The sequence below is a fragment of the Sphaeramia orbicularis genome, chromosome 15, assembly GCF_902148855.1.
Source record: "Sphaeramia orbicularis chromosome 15, fSphaOr1.1, whole genome shotgun sequence".
Lineage (NCBI taxonomy): Eukaryota > Metazoa > Chordata > Actinopteri > Kurtiformes > Apogonidae > Sphaeramia > Sphaeramia orbicularis.
The window spans coordinates 24,677,725-24,703,284 of record NC_043971.1 but is presented as its reverse complement, the minus strand read 5'-3'; the positions used below and the strand labels follow the sequence as shown (position 1 = coordinate 24,703,284).

The following is a 25,560-nucleotide window of genomic DNA, read 5'->3' as shown; positions in this document are numbered from 1 at the left end:
CACTGGACATGATTAAGTGTAGGCAAGTTTGGTCACATTGAGTTTCACTGGGAACTTGTGCAGTCACCCGTTTTGGCATACTTGAGGGCATGAAACGATGCCTTTCACATTAAAGGTTTCTATTAATCATCCTTAAAGAAGATTTGCATTTCTCAAGGATTTTAGATATTGTAAATGTATGACCACCTTTATATTCAAATCACACTTAGTGTGAATTGTGAACTCTAATGGTCATTGGAATGACAAATTTCACAAAGCAAAGAAACCAATGGTGATAATACATCTTCTACGCTCTGTCAAATTTGCATTAAATGTGTGTGAATTAACTGCACCTGGGGACAAGACCAGGAGTCCAGGAAATGAGCCGGCAATCTAAGGCAATCACCAACCAGACCATTTTGAACCTTAATACAAGCAAATCAGATATATGTAAGCAAAGGTCTGCTTCTGTTGTACTTGTAAAAAATTCATAACATTTGCTAGAGTCAACTGAAGCCACGGGTTTTTCTATTCTGGCCTTGCCGGTCGGGTTTGTGGTGACAGACGGTGGCTTTGTGTGGTTAGGGAGTTGGCGGGTGACCCCAGAAGGAGCACCTGTCCAAGAATGGACCTGCTGCTTGCTGTGTTCTGCCTTTGGGTGGGTTTGGCATTAACCCCACTGTCATGTCCCCCTCTCCTCACTACCCCCTCACCCCAGCCCTAAGACATACATAACCTGCCAGATCCAGTCTGTCATCACGGGATTAATTAAAATGCTTCTCAGCAAAGGCAGTGGATCCCTTTGGGGCTGTGGTATATGCATGAATGACATGCACATGTGTCGATGCCCTCATACACACAGATAGAGTCCTGTCTGACATACTGCCAGGTTGTTGTATTTTGTCACCTCAGGGGATTTATAACCACACAATCTCCTCCTGTGATGGATGGACAGATCTCACCTCGGCATCTCTTTTTCATGTGCTGTCCATTAATGCCTTAGCCATATTTATAATGTGCAACATTACTTATGCCTGACTAAGTGGATTTGCCCAAAACTATGACCATCTGGCTCACACTGACAATTTGCATTTGCATAGTTTTTCTTGCAGTGACTTCGACGTCAGAAGTTCCAAATTGCCTTCTCTCATTGTTGTTTTAATTCATGCCTCTTTCACAAGGCATGCTATTCATTTGAGGGGATTCAAATAAATTGAGAAGAAAAGAGAGGTTACTTATTTATCCCGGACCCTGGTGATGACTTGCCAAAGTGACAATGGAGGTGAGGGATACTAAATGAATTCTGTTGTCCTATATACTATCACTGGCTATCAACATAATTTGATTAGTGACCTGGTAACTATGAATGTGTGGGAAGTCTTCATTCAAGTCCATTGGGGCTCATGGGGCAAGAGTCCATGTTTCAGGGCTCAACCCCCTTCTATTGCGACCCAGCCTTCATGTCATGCATGCACTCAACCAGGGGACTGGGTGATTAATGACCGAGGCTCGTGGTGCCATTGACAACTTCTGGTGACTCTACACAAAAGCCATCACCCTTGTCACATTAGCACCAGTCTGGGAACATTTGGCTGGATGCTGCTGGCCTGCAACACAGGAAATATGTTGAAGCCAGATGTATGAGTTCCAGCCTGAAGCTCAGCGTCATCTTGCAGCAGCCGGTTTTTTTTTTCGTTATTTCACTTTTGTGTTGGCCTTTGCACCAAGTAAGAACCCTTATAATAACATCATCTGCTCAGCACGCATTTCCTGATTTCATTAGTGCACTACTTCCATCAATGTATGTCTCATTCACCAGTTGTGTCTCTAGCTAATAATAATCCAGCATAATTAGAAAATGAAGAATGGGCCTGCCAGCTTTCCCAGCAGTGTTTTGTGAAAGTGGAAATTTTCCTCTTCTGCCAAAGTTTTTGTTTAAATGAAATGGCTGCATATTAAGGGAGATGAATAATTAGTTGCCTTAAAGCTTCTGGATATATTAAAATTTCATCTGACTCCTGAAGAGCTTTAATTTGTGAGGTGCCCACAATTTTTGGTTTATTATGTGGTGAGGGGAACAGTCTCGCAGGTGAAAACGTGGTTATCATTCAGTGAGAGTACCTTTTTTTCCCCTGATGAAATATCTGAGAACACATACCTACGCATACGGTCTATTTATTGAAGTTCCATCTTGTTTTCAGATATCTGCCTTCAACAGGAAAGATGAAGTGTGAAATAATAAGCCCCATTGGTGTGTTCATCATCTACAGTATCCTGTTTTCACCATAGCTGTCACCTTTAAGAACTGCTGTTAATGACATCTGCGGCTGGGGTGCAACCTTTAGCACTTCAACCCAGTATGTCTCACTTGTACAAGCCTGAGAACAGGTGGGATGTCTTCAGATATTCCCTAGATATTTTTCATTTTACCTTTTAACCTTGTTTTAAATGCATACACTAAATTCACAAGCACATCAAAGTTCAAACGGATAACAACATATGACTGACTTATAAATATAACAGACGATGCCGCATGTTTCTAAGGAAAAAGTACTCCAAGTGTTACTTGGCTATTAACTAAAACAATTACATACTATGTTTTCATTTGGTTTCATTGTGTCCTTCAAAGCTATTATATATTTTGACAGATATAGGAAAAACTCCACACTGTAAATTGAGAAGGAATGAGCAGTCTGAACAAATGATCACACTCTATTAGGTCATAACCTGTATATTTAAAAAGTTATTTGTAGAAGAAGTAATGGAAAAAGGGAGACAAGTCAGTCAGAACACTTTGGAATTCACCCACCTTGTACTGCAGATTAATGTAGGTTCACAAGTATTCACACTCTATTGATTGTTTTGGTTTTTGCTAATATTAAAAACTAATGATAAATGTATTCTTACATACTGAGTTGACATCTTTAAATCCCATGTTCTTACCTCAAATTCAGCTACTAATATCAACTGAAATTTACGACTGAAAAATGTATATTTGTCAATACTAAAATTAAGATTAGAAGAAAATGTTTAAGGCTGATTTGTATTCATGAGTGAAAGTTAAAGAAACAAAAATGTAAATTTTTACTTTCAACTACCCCCCCCCCCCCAAAATACGACAAGTGTTTATCAAACAGCAGAACATTTTACAAATCTGAAATAGTAAAAACAATGTAGTAACTTTCTGCTTCTTTGAGTTAAGCTGATTTGGCACAATACTGATGTATTATTTTTTTAATCCCCTCACAGATACTATTGTTTTTAATGTAAATAGTTGTTGTAGTAGTACGTAATAATAAAGTGGTAATGAACACGGTAAACCATAGTTGTAGATTACATAAGACAAGAACGACCAAGTGTTGAAGTGTTTTGTCCGTCGTCTACTATATGTGCCCTGTGTGTGTTTCATAATTTGTTCTGAATGTTGCTAAGCATTGAATTCACTTTATTTTGCTGATTTATCAAACATATGTTATATTTCTACTGAGACAATAACATCATGGTAATCATTATCATTTAAAAAGCCAGCCCTGTAAGGTTACATGATATAAAAGAAAAAAGCACCAGGCTGATTTGTTCACAGGACTTTTCTATTTTTGCGTGGCACACTTGTATTCTTTTCTGTAATATTGGTCAGAACAAAGGGATTACTAAACATCCCAAGAAATAAGTGGAAAGTTAGATATGGTTGCATTGCCAGATGTTGGTTTAAGCTTCAGGACTGTAGTGTCTATAGACACACACACCACCCTGTTAACTCAAGCAGATTCTAAGCAGTGGCAAGCTTAGGATTACAGTGGCTTAGATCCTTTGACCCCCTCCCTCTATACACACACACGCGTGCGCGCACGCACGCACGCACACACGCACACACACACACAACCACAAACAGCCCAGTGTATCTCTTGACTGAAATGAATTTGGCTGACTTTTATTCAAAAACAAAAGATTTCCTCCTCATCCTTCATCCACCCTCCCCCATGCCCTTTCCTTCTTTTTAGATTCTTAAATTCCTCTAAATGAAAAATGATTCTCTTTTTCTTGGTATTTTGTACAACAGACGTCCCATTTTGCTCCCCCCCTCAGTGGGGAGGAAATGAGTTGTAGGAGCAGATTCCTCTCACACAGAGATCTCAGTAATCGTGAGGCTGCGTGTCACCAGCACACCATAGTGACAGCAGCTTTTAATTAATCCCACCCCCCTGCCCTACCCGTTGGTGGCTTCTCCCCTAACTTTTTCCTCATAACTTTCTGGGAGTTTGACTGTTTGTTTGGATGGTACTGTGGGAGGGATTCCTTTAACTGCAGTCTCTCAACCCACTGCAGTGTTCTGTGCATAACGTGTATAGTTACGGGATGACACTGCTGTCACTTTTCCACATTTCTGAAAGCGGGAGATAGCCTGCTAACTGTGTTCACGTGTTTGAACCCTCCGATGGCAGCTTCGCCTATTCTGTCTCAAAGAGTTTGGTAACTGTGACTGAACAGTGCGAGTACACAACACCCACATGAAATTGTAATAATCTTTAGTGGTGGTTCAGCTGCACTAGGTCAGTGATGTTACCCCTTTGCTGCACTGCAGTGATCCCATGTCAAGATGCTAGAGGCAAGCAAAAATAATTAGGCCTTGAAGTGTCTGTATTCCCCTTCTGGTGCCTTGATGAATGGTGACATGTTGTATTTACAATCCTAAAAGGTGCTGACACTCCTGAATTCCTCACTTCTTGGACAAATACCAAAACATTGCTACCCTTGAGCAAATGTCTGTCTTGAGGCAGACTGAGGATGCAGAGTAGCTCCTGTCTAAGTGAATGAGCCACATGATGGACTTCTCTGGAGAGGTGGACTGAGCTCTAGCCTGAAGGTCAGATTGTCAGAGGGGTAATATCAGATCTGCTGAGGTGAGCGGAGTTCTTCCCTGCTTAGTCTTCATCTTCAAAACACCTTGAAAGTCAGAAACAAGACGGGGGAGATCCAGACCTCCACATGTAATTGAAATAATGTTATTTTCCTCCTTTTTCCTACAATATTGTTGTTTGGTAAATTTGATTTGGACAGTGCTGTTTGAGAGTCGGCATGTAGTTTCCTGTCAGTACAGATTAACTGATTATGCCAGGTTACTGCACTTTTTTCTCTTCCCTGTAAAGCAAAATGAATACGGCAGCTGTAGACGAACACTGCGGAAACAGACCTTGGCTCGCTATTCAGTATGACTTGGCTGTAGCAGGCATTAGGTTAGCAAAGTGGGCTAAACTTGCATGCGATTAGGCTGTCAACATCTGAAAATAATGAGCTGCAGACAGAGCCACATTGGCATGCAAATACTGTACTGACATTTAAAGCTGGCTTAACATAAATGAGAAAAGAAAATGGATCGAAGAGGAGCTTTGGTGTTCCACTGCAGAGCTGCAGTGCTTCTGGGGGTAATGCACAAGTTGGACTCCTCAGAACCTCAAGGAATTAAATAATTATTCCCTTGCATCAGACTCCATGGACAAATGGGACTGAGGGTCGATTAAGTTCTAAGGGGGACGTGGTGTTGATCTCATAAAGGGCATCAGGAGATATATGGCCTCTTACAAGATCATTTAAACCACTTAATGGAGGACAGGAATTAATGGGTGCCATAGAGCAGAGTCAATTATATGGATATTTTCATAACATATTGTGTATAATTCATAGTGTAATGGCACAGACACCAATCAGCCCCTGTGCTTTTGTTTTGGTTCTAGCCTGTTTTAAATGACGTTATTGACTCTATTCTGAGGTGTAGAATAAGTCTCTGTCTTAATACAGTGATATAGATGCATTGTCATTGTGTGGCATTGTGGGGTGGCATAGACTTGATGGCAGCAGCTCGTGTTAATTTGTATTAATGTCAGATAATTTAGAGTTGCGATGGATGTATGTGCATGCTCTGTGCTCTCAGGCAAAAAATTGGATTCATTAAGAAGACGGAGGAGCTGGTTAGGTTTTTTGGCCCCGTGGTTTCAGGTCACTGAGTAATGTGAAGAGATGGAGAGGGTCCTGGCCTGAAGGATGGGGGTGGGCTGGTCAGAGATGGAGGAGAGAGGACAACACCCCCACACAGAAGCACATCCCTCACACTGACATGTCTCTTGCCAAACTGTTTTAGTCACCCTACTCTTTGACCGCTGAAACACACTTTGCTTGTTTCGGAGAGCGACAAAGTCATATGACAGTCTTGGAACATCTGTGAAGGGGAGAGGTGATGTCTTCAGGTTATTTTTGCTGCCATGCATATCAATCTGTGTGACTGTCTCTATGTTAATTAGATGTGTGAACAATGTGCAGCCGTTCACATGAAAGCACAAATAATCATAAATTGGCCTACTCATATGTAGACAAAGCACACTAACACATGCAGACGTTCACACGGGTAAGCACGAGCCTCTCACTGTCGGATATAATCAAGTATAACAGATGAAGATGGCCCGAAAATCAAAAACATCCTGTCCCTTTTGTTTAAGGCTTCAGCTGTCAGTTTTCACCTCTAGTTGGTCAATGGAAAATTACACAGTCAAATGAGAGCCGTGGGACCTTTGATTATCGTCATTCTGTAAAGATCTCTCCTCGGTTTAAAGCAAAAACACTAATATGTTTTCACACAAACCACACCAACAACAGGAAGCACGCAAGCAGGCTGGCAATAATTGCAACACACTGCATGTCAGATTCATAGTTACATTGCATTCATTTTTACTTTTCCGTCTCATGTTTCTCTCACATCTGCACACGTGCACATTTAACTCAACAGCAAAACTGCAAACTAAGTGGGAGGCCCTGAGCTTTGGTTTGGTTTGGCTTGGTTTCTAACCTCAGCTCCACTCCGCATTTATAGGCCATTAAATCACAAGTCTGTTTGATGTGCAAGCTTTGTGCAACAGGACATGAGAGAAAGGGAAGAAAAGCTCCCCCACATTTTTGTTTTGAACTCGTGGCTCTTACTTCAATACTAGTTTTCACAGATAAAGCACGTTTTTTAGCAAAACTGAGGCATTTGTTGTCTGAAAAGTGGAACAAAACAATCGATGCAGCTGTCTCTGAAGACACTATGATGCTATGACTGGGATGCAAAAATTGATTCATCTGAGGAAAAAAAAAGTGTTTTACTGGCCATAAAATGTATTCCATTGAAGAGTGCTTCAAGTTGTTAGTAAACAAACACATCTTTAGTGGGCAACTAAAATGAAAAATGTTTCTTGTTGTCAGTGTTACTATAAATAAGCCGGTGTCTATGCCTGAAGTTATATGGCCATGTATCACTTAAATACGAATTTAATAGTAAGCATCAGGTCAAAGATAATTGTGCTGTGCCTGCAGGTTGTTTTATAGAATAAGTAGAGTAACTACAACAATCATACACTGATCAAATACATTTATGGTGGCACATAATACAAAGTATTTAACACACATTGTGCATAAAAACTTTTTTCCACTAAAAATCAATTGGTCCCTGGTGGCAGTGGACCCTGCTGTATTTATCAGCCAAACCCCAAATTTACCAGCTTTTAGTTCTTGGCTGATGTTAATTTTAGACTCCTTACTATATAAATGTTTAAATTTTACCTTATGCCAAACTTGCATTGGAAACACCTCCTGATTTATATATACTTTTGTCAAAACCAAGCATTTTATATAATTTTAATAGTAGACAAGCAAGAAAAATTACATTGATTAGAGGAGTGTTGTAGCGCTATATTTTATGTTACTGTTTCAGTTCTCAAAAACACTGCATAGCTTTTGCACAGTCACCTGCTTATTACAGAGATTTGTGTTATGATGTTATGTTTCTAACAACCGACTGCAACATAACAGCATTGTAGATTTCTTCAGAGACAATGTAACGGCGTAAACTGAGACAGAAGTAGCTTGACACTTTGACAGTATTCCTCCTTTGGTTAAAAAACAAACAAAAAAACATATCGCTTTGCTTACAGTGTTGCTATAAATTGAATTGTGAGCCCTTTACCATGATTCACATCATCTCGCCTGATTCTTTCCAGTGCCCTGTTTAATATAATGTACTATGCCACTCTTGCCTTAGATGTCAAATTTAGTAGATAAACTAAAAAAAGGCTTTCTCTATCAACTCATTTCTTTGACCTTTTATATGAGCATTTGCACTTCAGGCAGTTAAGAAATGTTGTTCCTTTGTTGCTTCTTCATAGTATTTTTCCATTTGTTTTTTTTTTTCATGTACACATACTTTTTTTTTTTTATCTAAGAATACCCTGTATTCCTGCCAGATTCCCCTAAGCAGAGCATCCTCATACTGTACAGGTAGGGCGCCTCATAACAAGCTTGTTTTTCTGGCTCCGATATGCAACCATTTTTCACCTTTTGAGATCCTTGAACTGAGTCTGACCTGACCTCTGTGACCTCTAATCAGTCATAGGGTATGTGCTGTGCTTTTTTTGATCCTGCTAATGGTGCTGACGGAGAAGAACCATGCCCAGCCGCTGGCAATGGTGAGGTCATCCAGGGGTGCTTTGATAGCAGCGTCTATAGGAATGCAAATGTGACCGGCTGCCTGACCACCACATTACAATAGGAATAACAGCAGCCTGGGGCAGACAGTGCAGCTGCCCCCATTAGTTTTCATCTAGACAAATATAATTAGTTTCTGTATGTGTCACATTAGAGACAAATGCATGTGGCATCTTGAGTTGTTTAAAGACTTGTCTGACCTCAGTGAAAACGAAGTGATCAAGGAATTGTTTAAGAGGGCAGATAGGTTAGGGGTCATTAAGTGATAAGTGAGGTCACCCAGGGTCGACGGTAGTCTGGCTCATTAATTTTGCTTCATCTTTAGTTAGCTAAAATGTTCAAGCTGCTCTGTTCAATGTATTATTTTCAGTGAAAGGCAAAACAATAGCAACCTCCTTTTAATCATTTAGCTAAAACGGAATTTATCAGAGAAAGTGAGTTTGTGAATGGTTTTGTTACAGTCAGTTTGAAAAGTGGTCAGCGTATGTCATCCACTTTAAACCCATGTGAGTAATTTACCTAAAAAAAACAAAAGTCCCATGATGGGTTGGTTCTAAAGACATCACTGCATTTTTGTCCTTACAATGTGAGAAATGAGTGTCTTTAGCTGACTAAATGTATAAATGCACTGCTGAGACAACAGTGCATGTTATTTCTCATCATTTGTGGTGTTTCACTAACTTAAAATGACAGTGAAATGCCAATATAAAAATATCTTAAGATCTTTTCATACACAATTTAATTAATTAGAGAAAGAAAACCTCACCGATAACTGTCGGGTTCTCTATCAAAGATCAACCATATTTCCCTTCAACACCACTGACCAAAGTGTAACATTTAAATCTGGAAGATAATGATCTGCTCACTTTGTTTTTCTTCTTTTTTACCCTTATGGCTATTTACTTAAATAGGATGCAACTGAGAGTGCTCAGACACAGTACTAAAAAAGTATTGACAGCATTCATATGGAACCTATTCAGTATTCTAAAAGTAGAGCGACTGTTTAGTTTAATTCCAGGTTAATGTGATGTATATTTAGTGTACAGGGTAGGGTTGGTGTATACTTAAGGTTTGGATCACTTGTGCAGCTTTTAGCGGCTCCCCTTACTGTAATTAAAGCTTTCACTGTGTTAAGAGCTTGTGGGTGTGCGAATGTGGGTATGTGATGTTTTTGTGATACATGCTGAATACTTATGTCCTTTTGTCTGAGAGTTTAGTCAATACTCAGGTCTAAAGAGTGCAATCTATAAAGCATTAACGTCAAGTTAGCTTTCACAGTTTTAGTTTGTTGCATTTTTTTTTAAAACACTGTAATAGGTCATTTTACTCCTTTTGCATGTGTAACTGTTCATGGACTTTTGCACGAGTGAGCTGCTACCATGTCATTAAGTGTGCTGCCGGGAGCAGTGGATATACTCTGTCCTCTGCAGGAACGGGCGTCCCCAACAGGGTCTGCCTCTACCACCCTCCATATGGTGGCCCGTCATTAGTTTTCTGTTGCCCTGGTGCCTGGTAGGTTCATCAAACCCTAGAGCCCAATCTCTCCAAAGCCTTAATTCTACTCTACTGTGATATTTCTCTCTCTGGCCAATCGGATAAGTCACACATGGCTTCACTGCACGAAAGAACAACAGCAGCCTCAAGCAGATGCTGCTCTACAGGCTGCATGCGGAGTGGAAAACTGGGTTTCAAGAACAGTATCCAAGCATTGTTAAAGAGTTCACTATGTCTTGGAAAGGGAAATGTGGTTTTAAGGCTATGAGCTAAGATGTTGAGTTCATATCTCTGTGAAGGATGAAAGTGCATTAGGTTATTTTTTTGTCACTCAGAATTTTTAGATTACATGTCTTGGCAGTAATTGGAGTTATGAATGAATAAAACAGATCCCTGAAAGAATTCCTTGTGAGTCCGTACTAAGAGAGTTCACTTGAGGAGATTAAAAATGAATCTCTCTTAAAAAAAAAAAAAAAAAAAAATAGCGGGATAATAGCACTTAGTGGAATAGAAATATAGTTTGAGTGGGTATTCATGGTGAGAAAATGCAAAGATATTTTTATCCACTTTTATTCTGTAATATGACCAATATTTTCATATTCAAGTGTGTATGAAAAAAAGTCACTGTTTTTTTTATTAAAAAGCTAAATACAATAAGCATTGGATCAAGGCACATACAAGACTGGCCAAAGGGCATACAATGCACTTTGGTTTTCAATTGTAAAGAACAGTTAACTTCAAATTGTGGCAACATAATAATGTGTTCATTTGGAAAACAATACAAAATAATACTCATAACAAGGAATTGCTGACACTGTGGTAATTCTAATAAAAGCCAACGTGTCGTGTTTTTTTGGCCTGGTGTCTACAATGACGTATGGTACATGGTACTAAAGAATGCCGCCATTGTCGTTGGGCCATTGTTGGCTTGTACAAATAGAGCTAGTGGGGGGTCCTCTGTGTCAGCCTGCCCAGTCTTCTTGTTTTGAGGAGCAGAGAGCTCCTTAAGGTCGGTGTGCTTTATATGTCCTGTGCTGCGGCCTACAATCCTATCAGAAACACAGGAACCCTGCTCGGGTTGCTCCGCTCTATTTCTTCTTCTTGCAAACAGAAATAACCACACACTGAACAAAGCAGAGAAATAAAGCATGGCACCTCATCTTTAGTTATTTGTACTCCATACTAGGTGAATACCAGAATAAGATCCTTGGGCAGAAGTACATGGAGACCACTAACAGCTGCTCATTCTGTAAGAGGGCAGCATGCCTACTTTGTGAATTAGTCGATCAGCTGTGCCTTAGTTTATGTCATGTAATTTTTTTGCCTTTTTGTTTTTAGACAGCCACAAAATTAAAAGAATGACCTGTGCTTATACTACAAGGTTTTCTAAAGTCTGATTGTTCAACACAGCAATGAAAACCCACTTTCACAGTTGACAAGTCATTATATCTCAGTAGAACACAGAGTTTCTTTTAGTTGGTTGATAACCTTAAGCAAAGGAAATACAGTACAAATTACTACAAATCCCTAAAATATAGAATTGCAGTTTGTTACAATACCCACTGGTGGATCAGTGATGGCCTGCAACTGGAACGTTCTTCTTCTTCATAAAATGTCCTTAAATATAAATTATATGGCAAATGTACAGAACATTGCTTCCGTAGTCTTATATATCCAGTGTTGTGTAAAAGTCTTGCCACTCTGTTACAGTCACCCACTCACAATGAATGTTCATGTTCAATATCATGAATGGGAATGGTCCGAATCTGGTATTCCACTGTCTCTGTAGCTCCTGTTGTTAATATTGTTCTCACTATGTGGGCTTTTGTATAAACTCAGGCCATTAGGTGGGAAAATCGTGTGTATCACAAACTCCTCCTTGGACACAGGCAGGTGATTTATAGGTATCATCTGAAAAGAAGTCTCTCGTATTTCTAGAATGGAGTTGTCCTTCTTAGTGCCAGCCTCAGCGTAGTCATCCTTTCTCCGACGGCCTTTGTTATAGGTGCAGTTCCTTGAAAAAAGTGAACCATTCCTGTGGACATACCAGCACACCAGTGCCAACATGATTATTGCCAAAAGAGCCACCGCTCCCCCGATGATAGCAGCCAAAGGCAAACTGGAATTTTTGTAAGGCTCTTTCTCCTGCTCTCTGTTTAAAGTGGTAGTCGGGTTGTATGATTTGTGAGAACCAGTTTCTGTTTCTATGCAAACAGGGGTCTCATCTGACAGATAAATGTTGCTAGTCTCCATGGGAACCATGCATATCCTATAGGAAGACTCTGGTTCCAGGGCAGTGAGCAGGTACTCTGTCCTCTCCCCCTGAACAATGGTCTCAGTGATGGAACCAAAAGCAGGGCTGTGTCCCAGCTTTAGCCAGCTGAGCCTGAGGGCAGTCATGGGCTGAGACACCCTCCATGATATGTGTATTGTATCTGTACTACTTGACTTCACACTGATGGTGATGATCTTTCTGCCTGAAGTAGTAGTGCTGTGGTAATTCTTACCAAAGTCAGGCCCTTTTATTACAGGTCTCTTAGTCACAAATGAGGGCCACTGGGGCTGTGAGGGCCGTGGAGTGTTTGAGACTGTGCTTGTCTCATATGTGGGCATGAGTTCTGAATCTGTGCAGTCAAACATGTCTGTGGTTAGGTCTTTAATCGCCATGCCTTTGACCTTATCTGGACCTTGGCACATGAAGCCACGCACATTCACCTTTGACGGCAATGAGCGCAGCCAGTCACGCACCCATTTCATTTTGCAGGTACACTGCCACGGGTTGTTTCGTAGCAGGAGCTGTGTAAGATTGTCCAGATCTTCAAATACACCCTGTGGTAGGCTGCTCAGGTTGTTTCCAGACAGGTCAAGGCGATACAACTGCCTCAGGAAGGCAAAAGCCCCAGGTGGGACGCGATTAATGTGATTATCTTGTAACTGCAGCTTCTCCAAACTGGTGCCTGGCAAGTTGGCTGGCGGCGATGTCAGGGAGTTCCTCACGAGTGAGAGCTCAGTCAGGTTGATCAGGTTGATGAAAGCCATCTCCCCAATCCCACGGTTGTTGAGCAGGTTGCCATCCAGGACTAGTCGCTTCAGGTTGATGAGATCTTGTAATGACTGTTCTGAGATGGAGGAGATGCGGTTGTCATCAAAGCGCAGCTCCTCAATGCTCATAGGTAGGCCGGCAGGGATGGTACTAAGGTGGTTCCTGGAGAGAAAAAGTAGTCGGAGGTGATTGCTGTCCCTGAAGGCCCCCTCTTCTATGCTGACTGCTGATACTGAGTTATCATCCAAGTGCAGCTCCTCAATATAGGGAATTTGGGCTAAAGAGGAATGGGTAATCATGCGAATGTTGTTCTCCTGAAGGTGTAACTCTTTGACTCCAAGTGGAAGATTTGTGGGAAACTCATCCAGATTGTTGCAATAAAGGTAGATCTTTTCCACGTTTGACAGCCTACGAAGGTCTGTAGGAATGCCTGAACTCTTGATGTGATTGTTTTGCAGAAAAAGCACTGTAGCATCCTGGGGTAGACCAGTAGGAATGGAAGTCAGGCCACGGTCATTACAGTAGATGAAGGTCCCATCACAGCGGCAGGCTGAGGGACATGAGGCGTAGGTCACCAGGGGGTTCACAAGACCCAGCAGCAGCCCAACCCTGATGAGGAAGAGGATAAAGGCCTTGCATTGACACACCATCTTGAAGCTGTGTTGTCTGGCAGTCTAATCACTCAAGAGCCCCTGGGGAGAAGACACAAGGGTACATTTAATGCACAAGACCTTTAAAGGAGAGCCAAATTCCTGTTCTCATAATTGCTGGGTGTTTGAAATGCTGCCTGCAGCACTTTCTAGATTAAATAACTGATGAAAGAATCAGAAGTTGTCCTATTAAATTGATATGCATTGATCATGAGCATTTCCAGACAGTGAAAATAACTGTTTTATTTAATATTAAATGTTTTAGAGCTTGCTAAATGTCATTCATTTGTAATTTCTGGGATTACAAGTTCAAAAGGTACCACGCATGAATAAACAGAGCTACTTCTTGTTTCATTTTGATAAGAAATGCTTAAATTTCTTAGTTCTGTGAACTAAATCTTTGTGCCTCTGCTTTTTAGCTGTGACTTGTGAAATGTAATAGCATTCCCTAGTTGTTTTACACGTTTCTGTATCTCAAGGCTGCCTTTCATCGCTAGAGAGCACAAGGGTGAACAAAGTCAGGCTTTGTTGATGAACTGCTATGGAACGGGCATAGTCGTAAGTCCTGTTTGATCATTACCTATGTATTGGACCATTCAAATTCTGAAATGCACCCTTTAGCCTCAAGAAATAATTCTCATGAGAGAAAAAGGTTTGGTAGAAAACTTTGTCACTTTCAAGGAGGACATGTTTTTAGAGGCAGGTGGTGCAATTAAGTCTGTTGTGAAAAAGTACATTTGTGATCTTCATTTATCCTCACATATCACTTTATTATTACTCTTAGTCATATTTGTGGTAGATTTACTTATTAGAATCCTTACAATTTATTTTTTAATTAAAAAAAGTTAATTTTAATAATTCATAAAGTTGTGGTACATAACCCTGAAATTAACTAAATGCGAAGTAGAATGTGTCATTTGCTTGTCTACTGTTTTTCACTGTTGATGTGTAGTTCCCTTTTAATTAGCCACATACTAATGTAATTCTTTAATTATGCATTCCTGCCATGACCCCTTTTCCTGCATGTCTCATTAGAAATTGAGGTCTGGTCAGTGGAGTAGAAAGAATCAAAGCCATCTTCATTTGTCATACCTGATTTATGCGGTGTGGTAAATCCTTTCCAGGCAACAAAACCCCAATCAAAATTTCCTCTTGATTCGCTCTTATCCTTTCTGAAGGAGAAGTTTGTCGGAGGGGTTTCTAGCGATATCCTGACCTGGTCAATGTTTGCTGAGCTGATCCTTGTTTGGATGATGACCTCCTTTTTTGTTGTCAAAGGCTCATGCTTTCAATGCCTTTACCATGGCAGATAAGCCTTTAGAAAAAGCATCCGCTCTTACTGAAAAAGCATGCACTCTCAGGTATATTAAAAATCCAGATGGGTGTTGAAATTGTCAAGCCTAACAGCCATAACTGCAAATTAGATTTTTTGGGTGTTGTAAAGTGATCCGTGTGTAGAACAGAACGAGCTTTAGCATCGGCTCCTTTTTGTAATCAGGCCCGACGGGCATGATGAGGTGACACAAAGCTGGTCTGAGCCATGCCAATCCTCTGTGCTGCAGGCTCAATCCAGGCCTGTTCACTTGTGTACTCCAGGTCTTCAGGTAACCCAGAATCCTCTGTTCTCTTGTCGAGCCTGTATACACATTAATCCAGGGCTATGGTCCCTTTTCATAAAGCAGATAAGCAAAGTTTTCCCTGCCTCTGAGGAGCAAAAAGGGAAAGTGTGCTTATCCTTGTGGACCCAGCCTTCCTCACGCATCTGCAGTTTGACTCATCTTGTCCCCTCCTCACACCTGGGGTGGTGATCTGAAAAACAGCAGACACAAACATATTTAGAGCCCGCATTATGCTAGTTCTTACGAGATCAGTATTTAGTAATCGGACCCAAAGTGATTGAAATTTAATGAAGATTCATAAAAGAGTGTAATATGTATTTAACACAACTTAACATTTTAGTTTTTAATGTTTTAACCATGTAATATATTTCAAGTGTTGAAATTGTTTTCACATCAAAGAAATGATAACCATAAAATAACATAACAAATCCAAACTGACTCGGATAAAGATGTATTAACTGCAGGGAAGTGTTGTTGCACAGGATATCTCTTAAATCATGAAGTCTTATTTAAAAATAACCTCTACTCATTCTTCTAGGCAATTATTGTTCCTGCTGACCTTTAAAAGCCTGTTAACTCAAACAGTGCACATTTGTATTTCTATGGTGATATGTACAAATATCTGCGTATCTCAGAGACAACAGGGATCTGGACCATTACACAATGACTGAGGGTGGGGCCCTTCTGCCCTCCTTGGTCCATTTTGCTGTTTAGCTGAGGTTTCAGAGTTTTACAACGGAAATAGTCCTGTGATTCACAAATGCAGATCTGGGCTTCTTTCAGAGCATAGCTTGCCCAGATTCCACAGAGATACACTCTGAATTGCTGAATATTGACATTGTTGAAAAGCACTCCTGACAAATGAATTCCATTTAAATTTTGCATGGAGGGCAGCTTTTGCATCCATCCCTGTCATTCCCAGCTCCTCTCGATGACCCCTCTCCTCCCCTCACCCCGTCCTCTTTACATTCTCTGACTGCTGTTTTTGTTTGTTAAAATAGAACTTCCTTTGCCAAGGAAAATGTTATGTTTCCTCTTTCTACAATAGCTTTGTGACCTTATACGTAACCATCCATACGGCCTGCTGGCAGCCACTGTGTGCTGTAAGACATGTAAAGGTAAATTAGGAACAAGGGGCCCAGCCATTTAACAGTTGTAGCCCATGACAAGGAGAAGATTAGGCAATTGAAAGGCTTGTAACTCAATTACAACTCCTGAGATGCTGTCTAATGGTAACACCCCTCCTTCCGTCTGTTCCATCTAAACACGGGCCCACAGTCCAATATTATATTAGTACTAGATTAGAGTCTGGGGAAAAGCACCAGATGTGACCTCTGCTAACTTCTGGAATAAAGGAGTCTGAGGAAAAAAATGTGGAATATGTAATGGGAGTTTTAGAAAATGGTGGGATGATAGAAGGATATGTGCTGTCTGTTGGAATGAACTTTTAATGGAGCACTTAGTCAAGCTATTTCAATTTTAAATAGCTTTTTCACCTCGGTTTGAAAAGTTCTCCTTCCTCTGAATATTTTTTATGTATGTGGTTTTGATTAAATCCTTGAATTTTTAGCATTACATAAAAGAAAGTAACTATCTGGTCTACCATCATATCACAAGAACATAGTAAGATCTATCTGCTCTGAAAATAGGTTTATGATTGTCAAACAGTCATACGATATTGTGAACATTTTCAGTTATTTTGCCTTTTTTTTTTAACCTGCTACAATTGTTACCCAAGCAGCTTTTTTTTGTAACAGTTGTTTAGATGATTAGATTTGAATAATGTTGAATTAAAGGGTTGAAAAAAGTGGTTATTCATTAGTGAACACTGTTAGTGGCTTTATTTTGTAAAATTGTACATGATGTAGAGGTCTACTTTGAAATCAGTGCATCACGATTACTTTTCAAGCGCCAGCTTAGATGCTTGGCTGTTTTTCCTTTTCTTTTTCCACGCTCATCAGATTTCAGGAGAGTGGCCCCTCTCCATTGTTTGTTTCAAGGCAAGCAAGTAGACCTTATAGCCCAGACAGAGTTGGTTGATTTAAGCAGACTAAAAACTCCTATATTTTACTGCTGCCCGTTTCGTAATGGCAATAAGGTATACTCGATTAAATGTACTAACATACTGTGTTCAGATGCACACAATCACTAGGGGCTGAGGGTTTTTTTTTTAGTGATGGATGTCTTTCTCTATCGTTCTAATAAGCCCTACTGGCCGACTGGAGTTTTTTTTTTTTGCCCGAGTAGTCGCAGTGGCTTCTGCTTCATTTAATTTGAACTGGCCAAGTTAAATTGAGCATCCTGGTAAAATTGTGTGTGTATACAGCTAGTTACCTTTCAGTAGAGAGCGTGGGAGGCTCACACAAAGCTGGACACTGATATCCATTGTGAGCTCAACATGCATAAATGCACATTAGTGTGCAATAACGGAGCCCAGGACATTGTGCCCTCTAGTTATGCACTGCACAAGAAAGGCTTTGGAAAAAATTCAAATAGAAACAATTTCATGCTTGTCAAAACTATTGCAGATTATAATGACTTTTAGTTCCGTAAAATACAGAATAATATTACATGGGTTGTATTTAAGAGGAAGGAGCTGTAGAGGTAGTAATGGCTGACTTTTAAATTATTCATGAGGCCTGAAATTAATTTTGAACCACGGCAGAGTTCTCCAGTGGGAAATCATCTTGTTTGTATCTGCTGTTGATTATTCACTATAATTCATTGTGTAGTTTTTGAATTATGATTGATTGTACACGACATAGTATTTGCAGGTTACAATATTTTGTTTTTGATCAGGTTTGATTATTTGTTGTATTTCTTCTGTGTGTCCTGTATTGTTTTTACTTCGCATTTATATTCACTAATGTAAAAAATATAATTCTTGAGAAATTGTTCAGCAATGAAGCAAATGATGTGCTTATTTTAACTGAAAACACTTGAAGCCATGCTGAACTGTAAGCAATGCGAGTCTTCAATTCTATTTTTGTTCTATTAGTAATTTCTGTTTGTTGATTGTCTGTTTATTACTTTGTCAGTGCTACTGATTCACACATTATTCTGTTTTATGTTACGACACCAGGCAGTGAACTGCTGCGGTGCCATGACACAATAGAACATTCATAGTCACATCTGAATACACAGGGACACATGAACACATTTCAAGCTGAAGAAAAAATGGGCAAAAATCTCTGATAGCTTCACAGATTTGGTATGTGGCCTCCTGGCACTGGCTTTAGATAGGCTGAACAGATGATACTTTTGCAGGCCCATTAAGAGCACAGAGAGTCTGGGACAGACGGGGGTCTCTCTTTTGTAACAGCCTGAAAGGAGAGATCTCTAGCAGCTGCAATGGTTTTCCCCACATGGGGGTGGTAGGCACTGCAAGATGAAATGTGTGTGTGTCTCTGTATGTGACAAGCAACACCAAAACATTGAATTCTCATGTTAAGCTTGCGTACAGGATCCTGTCTTAGCCCAGGCCAGACTCCTGTCTCCTAAACAGGGATTTGTTAACCTCCCTTTGGCATGGTTTTTCCTGAGTCATGTTGCCTGCAAAGGTTTTTTATTCCTGCAGTATTTATGCTTTGCAGCCATGCTCACATCTTTACTATAACTAACAAATCCTAAATTATTTGCTCCTTCACATTTACAAATGATTGTATAAAGATACATTTCAGTTGCCAAATAAATTATGAATATAAGTGAATTGTGCCTCCTTAGGTGTAACAGATGTCTAACAGCTTGTTATGACAATCGGAACCACTTCTCATTCATATTTTATGCTATAACTTTTAAGTCAATAACCAAGTCTGTCTGTAGTGACCTGGTTATTAATAGTTGTTCATCTGAAACGTGAAAGCGATTAATTGGGGACTTTTGCCTCAGGCAGTTATTAGTGAAGACAATTAGATCTGTCCTAGGGTCGTCCATGTTTAGACTGTTTCTTTTACACAGCAAAGAGCTACCAATACACTGCTTAAAGTGGACTCGAGTCTGCTTCTATTTGGTGATTTTACTGGTTAAGGCCGTGGCCAGTATACAGTATCAGTCATTGTTAAAGCCGGGGCGACCTTATTGTCACACGAAGATATAAGACTGTGTTAAATTGGATTAACAACTGTCCCTGCCTCGCTGTTGCCTATAAGATATACAGCCTAAGAAGCGTTTACAGAAGAAATAAAGACACCCACTTTATTACATTGATCTAATGGGACAAATATCAGGCTTGTAAGGCGAGAATAAAACAATCAGAGGACTTTGATTCATCAGCACCGTGGTTCGACATAGGAGTGCACAATCCGCTGTCACTCGGTCATATGAACAGAAGGTTTTATCTTACTGCAAACCTTTTGCGTCTATTTCTGGATGCTTGTTAATGCGACGGTCACCATAGAGACACTGTTAATGTAACCTTACTGTATGTTTTTGCAGTAAACGGGCCGCTGATGGTGAGCCAACCGGTGCGTAAGGGGAACTTAAATGCGTTTTTACGCTGGTGCGTTTAGGGGACCATCGTGACTGCGGCCCTGCAGAATAATGCCCTCATAATGTAACAATGCTGTTCTCGGAGGCGTCTATCTAGAGACAAGCTTACATCTGCTCGGTTAGTTTCAGTCGAGTATGAAAGGGAAAGGAACTTGTCCGAGTGGAGACGCATTTAGCGGAGTTTTTCCAGCTGCCCCTCCATGTTTAACTCCGCGGGATCTGCGCTGCAATTTCAGATGCACACCGGGGAGTCTGCTCGGGCTGCGACGCCGGCTCTAAATCACACACTCTCCTAATCCTATCAAGTTTGCATATTCACATCCATCACTGTTTATTTCACCAATAGCCAACGAAAAGATGTTAGACGTCCCAGATGCTTCTTTAAGTGCGTTTCACCTGTTTTAAGCACTAGAAAGACGAGGATGCGGGATGTGATCCTGCAGAGTGTAGCGCTTTGCGACAAGAAATTAATTCTAAAAAAAAAAAAACCCCACTAAGGATGTTTAAAACAATTTTTTCAGACGGAGATTTGGTGTGCTCTTGTGTCAGATGCGCAGGATGCACAGGGACGCAGCATGGAATCGAAGCAGCAAGTTGCAGGCACGAAATGGGCATGAGATGACCAAATAGACGAGTATAAGTCAGATTTTTCCCCCCTTCTGTCGCTTTTCAGTGGAAACAGCCAGAACTGTGAAGTTAAAGAGCCAAAAAAGCGTTGCGGATGATGGGAGAAAAGTGCACACACGCGTCGCCTAAAGCGTTACCGACGGAACCAACCGACCAATATGTTCTGTCTGGGCCGGGAATTAAGAAAAAAAAAAATGGTGGGAAAAGAGGGCAACTAATTTCATACAAGCAACCCCTGACGCTTCTGTGTAACTTTGAATTCCTCTTGAAGATCCAAAAAGATTCGAGAAAAAAAAGATGCATTTCCAATAGCACCGTACCAGCAAAAAACAGACTTACCTCTATAATCAACCAAAAAAACAAATGGAAAGTAACAGGTATCCTCTTAAACTGGGAAAAATATAATCCAATCCAGGCTATGAGGATTTAAAGTGAGATCCAAAAAAAGGCTTCTTTCACACACAAGGCTAGAGCTAATTGGAGTTTTTTTTTTTCCCTCTCTCTCTCTCTCTCTCTCTCTCTCTTTCTCTCTCTCTCTCTCTCTCTCTCTCTCTAGCAGTGTTTATCGGTGTCCCCCCTCACACACATACACAATCTGTAGGCTGTGGAAGGACATAGGTGCACGGGTAGATCTCAGTACAAATGTGGAGTTGTGTTTGCCTCTAGCTTTGCTTCAATAGACCACTGATGTCATCTGGAGGAGGGGCTTCTGTCTCTCCCTCCCTCTCTGCCTCTCTCTCCCTCACCCTCTCTCTTTTTCTTTCTCTCTCTCTCTCTCCTCCTGCTTCCCTCCTATTCGGTGGATTCATAGCAAAGATGTAGTGTTGGAGAGATGCACTAGAGGGAGTGGAGGAAAGGAGAAAGGCATTCACATCCTTGTCAGATGTGTACACTTTACAGGAGCAGGTTATCATGTATTGGAAGGCAGCTCTCACTGCCAGAAACGAGCAAGAGGGAAAAAGTTTACATGTGCATTATGTGTGCCTGCTGCTGGGAATGAGGGAAATAGTCTGACTTGTTGCATTTTTATTATTATTTTTTTCTTAATCAGTGTGATATCTTGGCAATCTTGGTTCAGTTAGAATATATGTATTTGTATGAGATGTGTTTTTGCCATCAGGGATTTGTTTTGTTATTGTGTGTTCTTTTTATCCGCTCATTACATGTGAGTTTTTCTTTAAATGCTTTTATTAAAAATAAAAAATTTTAGTCTACATAGTGAAATTAATGCTGCATCCATAATACAAATAAAAAACTGAAATTCTGTGAAGCAAATACAAGGCGTGCTTTAAAAAAGGCCGTGAAACATAATAGATATTAAGGAATGTTGTCATAATAAACTAGAACAATGTCTAAAAAGAAATAAGCTTAAAATGTTCTGTGCATTTGCCGCTGTGTATGTATATTGAACATACTACAAGTCTGAATCTTCATTGTTCTGATGAGTTGATATGATTACAATACAACTTTCAACAATTTCTGGTAACAGTAGGTATTGCAACTTCATTTTTCCCATATATGTACTTGGCTTCTTTTTTTTTTTTTATTAAGTAATTCTCTAAAATCAGACCACAGCAATTATGATATAAGCATCTGCATCTTTGCAGCACCAGTGTCTGTGACCCACCATGGTATGCCAACAAACAAAAACAAATCATAATCCTTCTGTAGTGCATTAAAAGTGAGCAGGTGAATGTAATCCTCTAAAACATTCATGTACTGTATGTGTGTGTGTGTTAGTGCAGAATGGGCATGTGAGTCTGTCTAACGTATACTGACTTTTTCCCCTCCCGCTGCCCGTTTGACCCTCTTTTTCGTGTTTAAATGAGACCAAACGGTAGGTTTTGTCCCTTTGAGGCTAAAAAAGCAGCAGTGAGTCACCCTGTTAGTCAAAGGGTTGTGCGGCAGAGCTGACCTAGCCAACACTCTCTCCTGCCCTGCGTCATATTCAGTATCTCCCCTCCGGCTACCTGACGAGGCTGACACCACTGCCCTGAGAATCGAGCTGCAATGGAGCAAATCCGTTCATCAGCTTCATGTCAATGCCAGTAGGTCAGCGATCTGTGTGACACTTGTTAATACGGAGACTCCTTTTACATGTCATTCATTAATGCCAATACTGCTTTGTGTTAATTACATCAAGCCTGTTATGCAATTCAGTTGTGAAAGCCCAAAGGGTCCGTATTCATTTTCATGAAGCAAACAGTTTTTTTTAGAATGGTGTTATACTAAAATAACTAGCTGAGAGATTTCAGGCTTTCTGCCTGTTGAGAGAGAGCACCTGCCTGCTATAATTAATAAAAAAAACCTGACAAGCAAAAGAACTAAATATCTCAGCAAATTAGCTTTAGAGACCTTCTAATGTTTTACTCTGACAATAGGTGAATGGGGAAGCTGTACTTTGCAAAACTCTGCAGATCTCCCTAGATTTCAGTCACACAATATTCTAACTTGTTCTCAATGGGAAAATGCTATTCATGTTATTCACAGCAACACAACTCATTTAAAATCTCCTCTACCATCTCTGTCTTCCATCCTCCCATTGTTTGCTCATGAACTGATTTAGACCTTTACTCCTGGCAATTGTCATGGCCTCATTAGGATGGTTTGTACCAGACAAGTGACTATACAAGTGTCTGACCAATGTTGACAATTCATGCTTGGCTATTTTGCCTGGACAAGGGAGTTTGTTCCAACTTCGGCCTCATCAACACATCAGCACACAGTTAATTCATGATTACCATCTTAACTGGAGTGCCTAATTGAACAGACACTTAAGCTTGGAGCATCTGCCAAAACTACTGAGACCTCTAGTTGAGTTTTTTAGATTTGTTTGCTTTCCAGCTGGAGTGGCTCTCACTTTTGTTCAAAACACAATGGGATTTTTTTTTTAGGAAAAATACACATTGTTTGCCTGTATACTGTCATTTGAAAGCAAACTGGCATAAACTTCTCACAAAGGCTTAATGTTTTGCTAGTTTTGTAATGGGCTTAATTATCTTATCATATTGATCCAGGTGTTATGTGTCGAGGGCTGCGAGGTGAGAAGAGGTCAGTCTCCGACATCCTGGCTTGATCCTTGTCTTCCCTCCAGGGTGACACGGCCGTGAAACCTGTGCCTGACCTCACCATGGCTTCCTTTCCTAAATCGACTGCAGACACATCTGTCAGCGGCTGCTGATTGACCCTCTCTCAGACATACAAAGAGCCCCACTGGAGGACGAGGGTGTTGGGTTTCCGTTATCTCAGGACCTGGGAGAATCTATTGCCCAGTTCATTTTTTGTTCAAAAGGATAGATGCTTGCGTCTCCCAAGGATTCAGTGTACTCTGTCTGGTCATTTTCACTGTTTAGACAGCAGACAGGTTGTTTTCAACCCTGCTGTGTGTGTTTGCAAAGGGGAACTGCATAGCTAAATATATTAAGACACTTTTGCTAAGTGCTGGCTGAAGTGCCTTTTGGCTCTGGTGTCAACAAAACAACTACTAAGTGCGCGCTTGGTCTTCTTTATCAGTCTGTCTTGAACAGAGTTTTTTCTTCCATGACGGACATTCGACCAGATAATTGATTTACTTTTTGCTCTTGTTGTGGTCAATAGATAGGGCTGGCAGTTGGCAGACTGTGGTGTCCTACTTTTTGGACTGTCTGCCAAAACACACAACTCCGGTCTAGTCGATGCTGTGTAAGCTAGGTGTTATGGATATTATTTTATCTCTCTCAATTTTTCATTTATCTGTCACTTAAGCTTAGTGTGTGTTCACTGAAAAGCTTGTGTGAAATACAATAGGCCCCAAAACTGCTCAGGGGCTCACAAGGGAAAAATGGAGACTGATTTCCCTTCATGTCTCCTTCCGTGCTCTGACTGGAATTCATTATTGATAGACTTTCCGTGTTCTTAACCAATGCCAAATTAAGGGGAACATGTAAAAGGCTGCTGCCAAAACCCCCGCTTTGTTTTTCATTTACCTTCTCCTTTATTTGCATATTCATCCTCTACAGGCAATCAGCAGCGATCTTTGCTGTGGGCCTTTCATCTCCTCGCTGCCATCCTGACAGGCAGCTTTTCAGTATCACAACAGTTTAACTAGGATTTGTGGATGAGAGGTTCTGTTGGCTATGCTCGAGAATTCACATTTTTGATTAGCAGAGGATGTAATGTTTGTGACAGGGATAAAAAGAGGGTTTATAGAAAAAAAATAAAATGAATGGGTAAATATGTAGACGGATGTTGGATTTCATTACTGTGGGTTTATATAAATGTAAATGTAGATATCATGGTGCTGCGCAATATGGCTGTCAAGAAAAGTTTTGACTGAAGGAGCTATTTGGATCTCTATTCATATGAATGCAGATCCAAGTGACATGAAACACGGCCTCGTCATGGCATGATTGCCGTACTAGTCTTTTCTAATGCAGATCCCAGATGTTGAGGAATAGGCTGACCCCATCATCTTTCAAGACTGTGATGCTGCCTAGAAAAAGAAAAGAACCTGTAACAACAGAGACTAAAGGGGCCGACATCCTGCTGCTTAGGAAAGCCCAGGGGCCTCAGTCAGTAGTCATTTGAGCCATGTGTTTGTAGAAGAATGACAAGCCATGCAAATAGCCCTATCGGCTGTTTTTTCCCCTCATCTTTTGTGTTCTTTGGATGTTTTTGTGGTTGCTGTTATGTTTTCTGCAGAGACAGAGAAGCTCAGGGATGAGCGAATTCCATGAAAAAAGTAGAGGGGGGTAAGAGCTGACTTGTCAACCTCAGGACCTCCTATAGGTTAATGACTCCCGACACAATGCTCTGTGATCAGATTAGATAGAGCACTCTCCCCCTCTGCACTAATCAGCACAATAAAAGCGGGTAAAAGATAGAATTACCATACAGGGTTTTCACAGTCCAGCATACATCTCTAAAGTAGCTAATTGAAGCCCTTCTCTTTTGCTTTGTAACTAGTAACCATTCCTGCACTAAATCTGTAATTAGCCAACTTAGCATCTTTTCTCCAGTCTTAGCTAAATGGTGGCATTTATCTTTACAATGGACTCTGCATGCCTGTGTAAGCACCCACAGAAACTTAAGACAAACACAGCTTTCTGATGTTCAACTCGGCAGCACATTCCTACAGTTTGTGGGTGAATTTAGTGCTTTAGTCTTTTGA

At 40.5% G+C, this 25,560-nt stretch overlaps 2 protein-coding genes across 4 annotated transcripts in view; one reads left to right on the top strand and one right to left on the bottom strand.

Annotated features, from left to right (window-relative positions):
• Positions 1–25,560, top strand: part of macrod2 (mono-ADP ribosylhydrolase 2) — a 451,045-nt gene that overhangs the window by 68,767 nt on the left and 356,718 nt on the right. The window lies entirely within an intron of this gene.
• On the bottom strand, positions 10,539–21,072 carry flrt3 (fibronectin leucine rich transmembrane 3). Its single transcript, XM_030156344.1, has 3 exons — positions 20,751–21,072; positions 14,770–15,486; positions 10,539–13,719 (listed from the first exon to the last, which is right to left on the bottom strand). Exon 3 carries the CDS (start codon positions 13,675–13,677, stop codon positions 11,728–11,730), a length of 1,950 nt encoding a protein of 649 aa, XP_030012204.1. The 5' UTR covers positions 13,678–13,719; positions 14,770–15,486; positions 20,751–21,072; the 3' UTR covers positions 10,539–11,727.

Coding starts and splice junctions, on each gene's coding strand:
- flrt3 (XM_030156344.1), bottom strand. CDS start 13,677: ATGGTGTGTCAATGCAAGGCCTTTATCCTCTTCCTCATCAGGGTTGGG.